This window comes from Geotrypetes seraphini, chromosome 3 (genome assembly GCF_902459505.1).
Source record: "Geotrypetes seraphini chromosome 3, aGeoSer1.1, whole genome shotgun sequence".
Classification (NCBI taxonomy): domain Eukaryota; kingdom Metazoa; phylum Chordata; class Amphibia; order Gymnophiona; family Dermophiidae; genus Geotrypetes; species Geotrypetes seraphini.
This window is the reverse complement of record NC_047086.1, coordinates 290999249-291011504: the sequence shown is the minus strand read 5'-3', so window position 1 is coordinate 291011504 and position 12256 is coordinate 290999249. Positions and strand designations below refer to the sequence as shown.

Here is a 12256-nt window from a genome sequence, read left to right as displayed (position 1 = left end):
CTGTATAAGAATTAACATAGAACATAAGACCATATGGCCTAATTCACTCTGTGCATCCAAACCAGTTACTAATCCACTATCCATTCCTACCGTATTTTTCGCTCCATAAGACACACCTGACCATAAGACACACTCTAGATTTAGAGGGGGAAAACAAGAAAAAAAACATTTTGAACCAAATACTCCCTGGCTCTGCACCCAACCCCACACTCCTTGCCAGGCTCTGCACCCTGTCCCCCCTCCTTACCAGGCTCTGTACCCAGTTCCCAGTCTGGTGGTCTAGTGGTAGACCGGGACAGGGCATAGGGCAGGCCGAAACAAGGCATAGGGCAGGCAGGGACATGGCACAGGGCAGGCAGGCCTAGTAGCCTAGTGACAGGCAGGCCAGCAGGTCACAAACCCCCCATATATCCCCCCAGTACCTTAAATCATCCCCCCGTACACCTCAGTACCTTAAATAATCCCCCATGCCCCCACATAGCTCCCCAGTACCTAAAATCATCCCCCATACCCCTATACCCTTTTAAACACTCCCGTACCTTTTTAAATTACATTACATTACATTACAGCTTTCTATTCCGCCTATACCTTGCAGTTCAAGGCGGATTACAAAAGATTTGACTGGACATTTTCCAGTGAAGATAAATTTATTTATTTTTTTTTTTAATTATAACAGCGGAGAGATAGCTGGGTAGATTCCGAGGGGAACTTACAAGTTGGATAGTAAATTGACATTGCAGGACTGTGTGATATAGACAAATAGATTACAGTTAGAGTAGGTAAGGTTACAAAACATTTCAGGGATCTGTTTATTTAGTTGGTGTTTTGGGGAGGATTTTGTAGGGGAGAATTATCTGGAGGTAAGGTGAAGGGGGGGTTAAGATGTTTGGATGAATTTTTTGAACAGCAGGGTTTTGATTTCTTTTCAAAATGTTTTGAAGTCGTCCGTTGTCGTCAGTAGATTGGAGATGATATGGTTTGAGTTTTGCTGCTTGTGTTGCCAGAAGGTTGTCAAACATTTTCTTGCGCTGTGTGCCTTTGAGTGGGGGGAAGGCAAAAGGGTTCGGGGTTCTTCTGTGTCTTGAGGTGAAGATCTGGTTTAAGCGGTTATTTAGGTAGGAGGGGGAAGAGTCGTTTAACGCTTTGAATAATAGGCAGTAGAATTCGTACTTGTATGGGTAGCCAGTGAGAGTCTAAAAAGGCAGTTGTAATGTGATCATGTTTTCTCAGGGAGTATATCAGTCTGAGGGTGGTGTTTTGTATGGTTTGAAGTTGTTTTATCATAAAGGCTGGACAAGGTAGATAGAGGGAGTTGCAATAGTCCAGCAAACCTAAGACTAGGGATTGGACAATTAGTCTGAATTGTGCTGGGTTGAAAAATTTTCTGATTTTACGTAGATTTCTCATGGTTAGAAACGCTTTCTGGGTTGTCTTGTTGATTTGGGACTGCATTGTGCAACATCTGTCTATCGTTACTCCTAGGATTTTGAGTTCGGGTTGTATCGGGTATTTGATATTTTTGATTTTCAGTTCTGTGATGGTAGGAGTTTGGGCCTTTTCTAGCAAAAGGAATTTTGTTTTTTCTGAGTTTAGTTTCAATTTGTGGTCCATCATCCATTTTTCTACTGTATCTAGGGTTGTTTCCAGCTTTGCTGTGGTGGTGGTTTCTGATGGGTCGAAGGGGAGGAGTATGGTGATGTTGTCTGCCCTTTTAAACACCCCCCCAGTACCTTTTGCACCCCCCAATCCCACCCTCCCCAACCTCTATTGTGTGGCTGCCAAAGAATCCAAGAAATTAAGTCAGAATATACAAATAAGAGATACACAAAGAATGAAAAAGCTAAATAGTGTGCATGATCCCCCAAAGAGCCCCAGCACAGAAAAAAACAAAAACCAACCAATAACCGTCAGAAGCATTAAAAAAAAAAAAAAATACCCTGTACCTTTTAAAATCCCTCCCGTCCTCGCTAGATGGCTCTCCTACTCGGGTCAGGAGCGCGGATGTGAGGAGCAAGCGTTATGCGCTCCCGCTTGGGCCTGCCTTTGCATTCCGAATGGCTGGCGTCAGTTCTTATGAGTCCTGCGAGAAATGACGCCACCATTCAGAAAGCAGCGGCGAGCCCAAGCGGGAGCGCGTAATGCTTGCTCCTCACATAGTAGATCCGTCTAGCGAGGGAGGGATACTGCTGGATCACCAGGCTGTTTTAAAAAAGGTACCAACGATGACAGCGGTGGCGGTGCTGGGGGAGTGTTTTGAAAAGGTGCGGCAGCGGTGCTGAGAGGTGGAGGGAAGGGATGTTTTGAAAAGGTGCGGTGGGAGGGTATTTTACAATGCTAAGGGGGGTACAAATTTTGGGTGGAAAAAAGTGCATCTTATGGAGTGAAAAATACAGTACATACCTAGTCAGTTTATACAGTAATGTAGAATTTATGGAAAAGTTAATGCAATGTAATAATAAAATAGCATTTTAGCACCCCCCTTGTTAGGAAATTCAGCCTACTATATGTCTGGTATATGCAACCATGCAGCAGTTGCTGGTGGTGGACGGGGACTAATTCTTTAGTTATCCATCAATAGCTGCAATGAATAGAAAGATACATAGTCTAGTGCAGGGGTGCCCACACTTTTTTGACTCGCGAGCTACTTTTAAAATGACCAAGTCAAAATGATCTACCAACAATAAAATTTTAAAAAAACACAATGCACACTGTATGCATAGAAAATGTTAATTATCATTCCTATTCCGGGGTTTTTTCAAAGAGGTCAAAGCAGATGACTCTATGCACTGTCACCTCAGTAACAACCATACAAAAATAGACAAATACCCACCCCCCTCCCTTTTTACTAAACCACAATAGCAGTTTTTAGCGCAGGGAGCTGCGTTGAATGCCCAGTGCTGCTCTCAACGCTCATAGACTCCCTGCGCTAAAAACTACTATTTCGGTTTAGTAAAAGGGGACCATATTGTAAAATATAGACAGCAGATATAAATTCAGAACTGTGCATAGTAAGTGAAGGGAAGTTTTCATCTCTGGGAATTTACCCAGTTAACTATTAAGTTATTTGGGCAAATTCCTTTGAAAACTGTGGTAATACTGCCTCCACTTTGCTAAATTTAAAATAAAATCATTTTTCCTACCTTGTCTGGTGATTTTCATGAGTCTCTAGTTGCACTTTCTTCTTCTGACTGTGCATCCAATCTTTCTTCCCTTCTTTCAGCCTGTATGCTTCTCCTCCACACCTCATTCCCTCCCCCAACTTTTTCTTCCTCTCTCCCTGACCTTTCTTTCTTTCTCTCTTCATGCCCCCTTTCTTTTTTTCTGTTTCTCTTCTTTCCTTCTGTCTCCCTGCCTGCCCCCTTTCTTTCTTTCTCCCTGCCCTACCCAAGCCACTGCCGCTGCCATCGGAGAACAGGACCCAAACCGCCACCAATGGATAACAAGCCCCAAAGCCGACGCCGCCCCAAGCTCTCCCTGCTTCGGGCCGACCAGCATTCCTCTCCCCGACGTCAATTCTGCCGTCGGAGAGGAAGTTCCGCCCAGCCAGGCAGCGATTGGCTGGCCCGAACTTCCTCTCCGACGGCAGAATTGATGTCGGGGAGAGGAAGACTGATCGGCCCGATAGATCGCCAAGGCAAAGTGAGTCCTGGGTGATCGACTCACTTTGCCTTGGCGAGCTATCGGTCGATCGCGATCGACCTATTGGGCACCCCTGGTCTAGTGCAATATGTCTAGTGGTCTTGTATCTGAACTAGCAAGTTGCTTGCAGAAAACTGTCTGTCATGTTTTCAACTCCACCTCCTTCCCAGGGAGCTGCTAAAGGCTCCTAAAGATTCCATATGTATATAGAAGGCCAAACTACATAGAGACCCTTTCAGAGACTGCGTCTGAGATTCACAGGGGCAGGAGACAGTAATCCTCAAGCTCTCGCACCTCTAGGTAAGCGCAATGATGCTAAGAAAAGGGTTGAGCTCCCCTAGATAGGGGGCAGACTGTCTGCCTTTTGTTCTGATCTCAGATTGGCACAGACCATTGGGTTCTGGATGTTGTCCGGGAGGGATACAAAATTCTGTGCCCCGCTACCAGACCGCTTAGTAAATTCTACGGCCAGTCAGCTGGAGAGAGCCCTCAAAGTTCTTCTACAGAGCAAAGGCTACTGGCTCTTTGGGCCATAGAGCCTGTCCTAAATTGGGTTTGGGCAGATACTCCATATACTTCATTGGACCAAAGGGAGACTAGAGGCAGATTCTGGACCTCAAGTCAGTCAGTGTGGCGCTAAAGATACTACACTTCCAAATGGAGTGTGTGCAGTCGATCATAGTGACAGTGGGGTCAGGGGAATTTCTTGTCTCATTTAATTTGACAGAGGCCTATCTTCACGTTTTCATCTTCCTGGCCCACAGAAAGTACTTGTACTTTCATGTGCTGGAGCAGCATTTCCAATTTTATGCATTCCCCTTCAGACTATCCACAGCACCTTGCACCTTTACCAAGATGGTGGTTGTGGTAGCAGCGCACCCCCACAAAACCAGGATTCCAGTGCTCTCATTTGGTAAGTTGGTGGTTTCGAGAGTGGTGCAACTACTCCAGGACTTGGGATTGAGAGTCAACATCAAGAAGAGTCAGCTGGAACCAACTCAGGGCTAGAGTCTCAAAAATCTGAGTGAAAAACCAACAGGCTGTTATAGTAGTGATTTTAAAAAAGCTAGTCATTGTTCAAAAAATGCTCATGCAAATGAGGTTGGCAGAGAGTAGTGAAGATTCGCTAAATTTGCATGTGCCCATTGCTGGTGATAGTGATGGGCACATGCGCAGAAAACATAGAAACATGATTGCAGATAAAGGCCAAATGGCTCATCTAGTCTGCCCATCCTCAGTAACCATTATCTCTTTCTTTCTCTGAGAGATCCCACATGCCTATCCCATGCCGCCTTGAATTGACAGTCTCTGTTTCCAGCACTTCTTCCAGGAGATTGTTCCACACATCTACCACCCATTCTGTAAAAACGTAATTCCTTTGATTACTCTGGAGCCTATCACCTCATAACTTCATCCTATGCCCTCTCATTCCAGAGCTTCCTTTCAATTGAAAGAGATTTGACTCATGCACATTTATGCCATGTAGGTATTTAAACATCTCTATCGTATCTCCCCTCTCCCGCCTTTCCTCTAAAGCGGTGTCTCTCAAACTTTCTCGAGCTGGGGCACATTAAAGGTAGTGGCCATGGCTTGAGGCACCCAGAAGTGCGCGGACGTCACCGTGATTACATCACATATATGCGTGACATCATCACGTTGACGTCCACACATGTGCCCTGAGATGCCAGTAGGGGGTGCCAGCAGGGAAGAGGGCCGGAGAGGAGAGGCACTGGCGCCAGCTGATTTCCTACATCAGTGTTTCTCAACTACTTCAAGCTAAGTACTCCTAAGTCTAACAAATATCAACTGAGTACCCCAACCACAGACCTCCCTAGGCCCACCCAAGCTCTGCTCCAGATCCCATCCCCTTTACTAATTATAATGCAATTTTTTCCATTCATTTTTCATGTACACACAATATACACAGCAGATATAAATTCTCAAAACTGACACATTTCAATCACTATATTGAAAATAAAATCATTTTACCTACCGGTGATCCTCTTCAGGCTGCTGTAACTAGCTTTAAAGGTGAAGACTGGGAGGTCAGGGGGAAAGCCGGAGGATTCTAGAGAGAAGGGGAAACATGCAGGCCTTCGTCAAATCGGGGCAGCCATGGTGCTGTACCGTGTAGGGAAGTCAGCTGGCAGGCACCTCTCTTCCTCCTCAGTGTGCTGCGGCACACTTGGAATCTCAGGAGGCACACAGTTTGAGATACACCACTCTAAAATATACATATTGAGATCTTTAAGTGTGTCCTTATACGCCTTATGATGAAGACCACGCACCATTTTAGTAGCCTTTCTTTGGACCGACTCCATCCTTTTTATATCTTTTTGAAGATGTGGTCTCCAGAATTGTACACAATATTCTAAATGAGATCTCACCAGAGTCTTACACAGAGGCATCAATACTTCCTTTTTCCTACTGGCCATACCTCTTCCTATGCACCCTAGCATCCTTCTAGCTTTCACCGTCACCTTTTCAACTTGTTTGACCACCTTAAGATCATCACTTACAATCACATCCAAGTCCCGCTCTTCTGTTGTGCACAAAAGTTCTTCAACCTCTAAACTGTACCGTTTCTTCGGGGTTTTGCAGCCCAAATGCATGATCTTGCATTTCTTAGCATTAAATTTTAGCTGCCAAATTTCAGACCATTCTTAAAACTTCGCTAGGTCTTTCTTCATGTCATTCACTCCATCCGGGGTGTCCACTCTATTGCAGATTTTGATATCATTCGCAAAGAGGCAAATCTTATCTGCCAGCCCTTCAGCAATATCGCTTATAAAAATGTAAAAAAAGAATAAGCCCAAGAACAGAACTTTGAAGCACACCACTGGTAACATCCCTTTCCTCAAAGTGATCTCCATTGACCACTACCCTCTGTTGTCTTCCACTTAACCCGTCACTTTGGAGCCCATCCCAAGAGCACTCAGTTTATTTATTAGCTGTGGTATACTGTCAAAGGCTTTGCTAAAATTTAAATACACCACATGTAGCGTACTCCCTTTATCCAATTCTCTGGTCACTCAGGCAAAGAAATTGATCATATTTGTCTGACAAGACCTACCTCTAGTGAATCCATATTGCCAGACCTACCTCTAGTGAATCCATATTGCCTCTGGTTCTGTAATCTACCAGATTCCAGAAACCTCACCATTCTCTGTTTTAAAAGCATTTCCATTAATTTGCTTACCACAGATGTCAGGCTTACTGGCCTGTAATTCCCTGCTTCTTTCTTACTCCCAACTCTAGAGAAGCATTGAAAAGGTCAGTCAGTGGAGCCACCAGTTCCTTCAGCACCCTCGGATGTACACTATCCGACCCCATCACTTTGTCTACTTTTATTTTAGCTAGCTCCTCACGAACACAACTCTCTGAAAATCTACCACTCCTCTATCCCTATTCATGTTTGTCTTCTGCGGTCCTGCTCCTGGTGCTTTGGCTGTGAACACAGAACAGAAATATTTGTTAAACAATTCAGCCTTTTCTTTATCAGCTTCTACATATTTTTCCCCTTCACCTTTTGAGTCTTGCAATGCCACTTTTGCACTTCTTCCTATCACTGATATATCTAAAAAATTTCTTGTCTCCCCATTTTACCGTGCCGGCTATTTTTTCTTCCATTTGCATCTTTGCTTTCCTGACTACACAACCAGCCTCTCTTAACTTTTCTAGATATTTTTGCCTGTCTTCCTCTTTTTGTGATCTTTTGTAGTTTATGAAAGCTAACTTCTTATTCCTTATCGTCTCAGCTACTACTTTTGAGAACCAAAGCGGCCTTTTTTTCCTCTTGTACTTACTTGCCTCACAAAAAGGTTTTTTTACTCTTACAATTACTCCTTTCAGTTTTGCCCATTGCATTTCCACTCCTTCCAGACGTTCCCATCCAAACAATTATTCCTTGATGTAAAACCCCATCCGAACAAAGTTAGTTTTTTTTTAAAAGTCTAGAACCTTTGCTTTTGAATGAGGCCTCTCTATACCCCTCTTAATATTAAACCGTACCATGCAGTGATCACTGGATGCCAGATGATCACCCACTATAACATCAGAAACACTTTCCCCGTTTGTAAGCACTAAGTCCAGTATGACCCCATCCCATGTGGGTTCCATTACCAACTGCTGGAACAGTTCTCCTTGTAGAGAATCCAGGATCTTCCTACTTCTAGAAGACCCCACAATAGGGATACCCCAATCAACATCTGGCATGTTAAAATCACCTATTAATAAAACTTTCCCTTTTTTAGATTTATTCTGAATGTCTGCTATTAAATTTGTCCACTTCTTCTGTCTGTGAAGGAAGCCTGCAGTGCATATCACACTAATGTAAATATATTTACCATTCCCTCTTTCTAAATTGATCCACAGTGCCTCTTCCTTGCTCTGCAAATCCTGCAATTGTGTGGCTTTAATATAATCTTAAATAATAAAATGCTAGCCCGCGCATGCACAGTAGCGAAACGTGTTCCCTGATCCCTTTTCTGTCGGGATGTGGCCGCACGACTGCGCATGCACTAGATGGCGCGTTGAGGAGTCATAATGCAGACCCGGAAGAGCGAAGGAAGCCTCACACTGAGCAACTGTATTTACACTGTGCAACGAGCCTCTGCAATGGTACCGGGTTCCACTCAGCCCACCCTTCTCGCGGTCTGGCTGGCTACCTTAGTCCTTTGCCGCCACCGCCACCCCCTTCCCTTCCCGCGGTCGACAAAACTCTTGCCTCCAGCAGCCACCGCAGCACTGTAAACACGCTTTTCGCGGCCTCTACTGCCTTCATTTGCTCTTCCGTTTCTCTGATGACGTCATCAAGGACACGGAAGAGCAAATCGGGGCAGTAGAGGCCGCGAAGCAGCGTGTTTACAGTGCTGCGGTGGCTGCTGGAGGCAAGAGTTTTGTCGACCGCGGGAAGGGAAGTGGGTGGCGGCGGCGGCGGCAAGGGACTAGGGGAGCTGGCCAGACCGCGAGAAGAGAAAATCGCATGAGCCACGAAGAGACAGGGAGGAACTGGGAAGAAGGAAGAGGAAGAGGGAAAGGGGCCTGCTTTGGGGTAAGGGTGTGCTTGGAGGCACACAACTTTGCTTGGGGGGGAGACAAGGGGGGCCACGGAGAGACAGGGAGGAACTGGAGCTGGAGAGGGAAAGGGGCCTGCTTTGGGGAAGGGCTGTGCTTGGAGGCAGACAGCTTTGCTTGGGGGGGAGACAGAAGGGGGACCACAGAGAGACCGGGAGGAACTGGTGCGGGAGAGGGAAAGGGGCCTGCTTTGGGGGAGGGGTGTGCTTGGAGGCAGACAGCTTTGCTTGGGGGGGAGACAGAAGGGGGGGCCACAGAGACACAGTCAGGGAGGAACTGGAGGGCCAGAGGGAAAGGGGTCTGCTTTGGGGGAGGGGTGTGCTGGGAGGTAGATAGCTTTGCTTGGGGGGGAGACAAAATGGGGGGCCACGGAGAGACAGTCAGGGAGGAATTGGAGGGGTAGAGGGAAAGGGGTCTGCTTTGGGGGGGAGGGGTGTGCTGGGAGGCAGACAGCTTTGCTTGGGAGGGGAGACAGAAGGGGGACCACGGAGACACTGTCAGGAAGGAATTGGAGGGGTAGAGGGAAAGGGGGCTGCTTCGGGGGGAGGGGTGTGCTGGGAGGCAGATCATTTTGCTTAGGGGAGGAAGACAGAAGGGGGGGCTACGGAGAGACAGTTAGGGAGGAACTGGAGGGAGAGAGGGAAAGGGGACTGCTTTCTAGCACCCGTTAATGTAACGGGCTTAAAGACTAGTCTTTTATATATAATGCTACTCCCTCTCCTTTTCTTCCTATCCTGTCTTTCCGCCATAAGCTGTTTTGATAATCTGCCACTAAAATACATGCACACTAAATCGGCTAGAACTGTTTAGCGAACACATTAAAGGTAGAATTTAGTTCTGAGAATCTGGCCTTCAGTGTCTGGAGTACCTGGGAATCTTGTTCAACATGTCCTTAGGCCAAGTGTTTCTCCCTGAACCACCAGACTGAAGCTACAGAAGCAAACTTTGGAGCTGCTACAGGTCCTGGGGTCGATGTCAGCAACCATAGAAGAGGTTCCTTGGGCCAAAGCGTACATATGATTCCTCCCATGATACTCTCCTCTCTCGTGGTCCCCTCTGACGGCCTAGCTGCAAGAGCCACTTCCCTGGCTACCTGCAGCAAAGATCAGCCTGCGGTGGTGGCTATAGACAGCTGTCCTTTCTGGGATATACCTCTTTTGCATCTCCTCCTAGGCAATGCTATTAACTGATGCCAGCCTTTAGAGTTAGGGGGTTGGAGGTCATTGCAACGGATGCCCTGTCCAGGGACATTGGACTCTGGTTCAGCAGAAGTGGTCTATAAATCACCTGGAACTCAGAGCCATTCATTTACTGCTTCTGGCATTGGAGAAGTCTCTGGAAGGCAAGGCAATTCAGAGTCTTTTTGGACAATGCAACAGCGGTAGCATAGGTCAACAGGCAAGGAGGCACCAGAAATGTCCTTTTATCTTCTGGTGGGCGGGAGCCCACTTGCAGGCTCTCTCTAAGCCACTCACGTAGCAGGAGTGGAAAAAATACAGGTTGGCTTTCTCAGTCAGCAGATTCTTGACCCGGGTGAATGGTTGCTGTCTCCACAGGCATTTGATGCTATTGCACAGTTGGCAGTTAACGTCTAGGCGCCTTATGTTTACAGCCACAAGTATGAGCTCAGAAGCAAAGGATTGGATGTGTTAGTTCAACCATGGCCAGGGAACAAGCTCTTTTACATGTTTTCCCTGTGGTCCATGCTCAGTCGAGTATTCACAGGATTGCGATCCATCCTGGATTGGTAGCCCTTGTGACATCTGATTGGCCTCGCAGACAGTGGTATGTGGTCCTACTTCGTTTCCAGAGGGATGAAGATCTCAGACTGCTGGTCCAAGTGGATTGTCTCATGGACCAATTCTTTGACATTCCGGAATGTTTGGGGTTTACGACATGGCTCTTGAGTTGGTGGCCATGATAAGCAATGATTATTCAGACATGGTCATCCCCACGTTGCTCAGAAACTGTCCACAATGGCAGACTATGCTAAGGTCTGGAAGTCCTTTCAGCACTGGTGTGTGGTGAAGGATATAGAGCCCTTTTGAACTCCAATCTGGTAGTCCTGGTCTTTTTGCAGGAAGGACTTCAGAAGGGCTGTCAGTAGGTTCTCTGACAGTGTGGATAGTAGGCCTTTCCTGTTGCCAAGCTCGGGGGGGGGGAAGACTCCTTGGCCTCTCACCTAGATGTTGCCTGGTTCATTAAAGGGACTCTGCCGTCATGCCTTCCGGTGTGTTCCTCTTTCCCTTCCTGGAAACTTAACATTGTGTTGCAAGGTCTCAGTACTGCTCCATAGAGCCCTTACGGGAGGCTTCCCTTTGGAACAACACACACAGCGTCCCCTCCTAGGGAAACTTGTTTTTAGCGAAACTCGAGTCGAGGGGCAGACTCGTTGTTTGGTGTTAGGGATTAACATTGGGTTTTGGAAAGATCTCTGATTTAAAAGCACAGGCATAGCGTTATGGATAACAATACACCAAGATGAAATCTAAGCAGATAAGTTATTAAATACAGTTGTTTCATATATGTAGTGTGAAATTTCAATCTCTCTTGGTGGAATGGAACCGGGACCGGGAAGTACTATGATGGTCCCTGTGGCAGCCTGTGCTTGTTTTTCATTGAGCACAAAGGTTGGTGGTCTGAGCACTTCACTTAACATAATATATTAAATGTGTAGAAATAGATTATTATAAACATTTAAGTGACATCCTGTGAAAATAGAAGACAGTTTCTTAAATTTATGACAGATTCTGAATAAAGATAAACTGGAAGAGCTAGTTGGCTGAAGTAAAATAGATTTATGACAAACGCTTTCATGATAAAGCAACTAGGCCAACAAAATCTTAAGGGGCAAAAGATGGTTGGCAAGATATAATGGCATCCTGGATAATAAGCTCTGAGCACTAATAATAAAACTATAAATAGGATCCTATAACTCATATTTTGCCAATGCTCTACCGTATCAGATTTTTTTAGCCAGATGAAGAAATTTCTGTGCTGTGCTCAAATAGTTTGTGCTGGTACAGTTAAACAATAAGAATAAAAGTACAGGACACAGATGTGAAACTTCATAGGAATCTGTATGTCAAAGCTTCTTTTTTGGTTCTTCCAGTTCTTCTCATTGTCTCATTATTTTTTTCTGTTTCAGGCCTGGTAAAGCAAACATGTGCAATAAGTCATGGCCCTTCAAGATAAACGAAATTCAGGTACTGTTTACAGATATTTTCATATTTCTTTGCATGTGGTTCTATAAACTCTGTTTATTAGTGAATGGCTGTCTCCTTGGATTGTGTGGATTTATCTGTCTAACTCAAACTCCATTTACACAACTTTTGTCTTGTTTCAGTAACAATGAATCTACCTTCTTTGAGATTAATTAACTGCAGAATTAATGAAGAGCTTCTCTATTAACATTGCAGCATGAATTTTGAAGTGCGGTAAATGTCCTATACTGCAGTTCATCCAAATAGTAAGGGGACCTTTTTTTGGATGGGACTAGGGAGGGCTAAAAATCATGACATCCAACAATAATGATCAAATG

General features: G+C 45.5%; 1 protein-coding gene across 6 annotated transcripts in view; it reads left to right on the top strand.

Moving 5' to 3' along the window:
• The window catches only part of RNASET2 (ribonuclease T2), a 100662-nt gene that overhangs the window by 48764 nt on the left and 39642 nt on the right, over nucleotides 1-12256 (top strand). For all 6 annotated transcript variants that reach the window (XM_033935656.1, XM_033935652.1, XM_033935654.1 and 3 more), the window contains one exon: nucleotides 11864-11921. In XM_033935656.1, the coding sequence (XP_033791547.1) occupies nucleotides 11864-11921 (58 nt within the window). The remainder of the gene's footprint in view (nucleotides 1-11863; nucleotides 11922-12256) is intronic.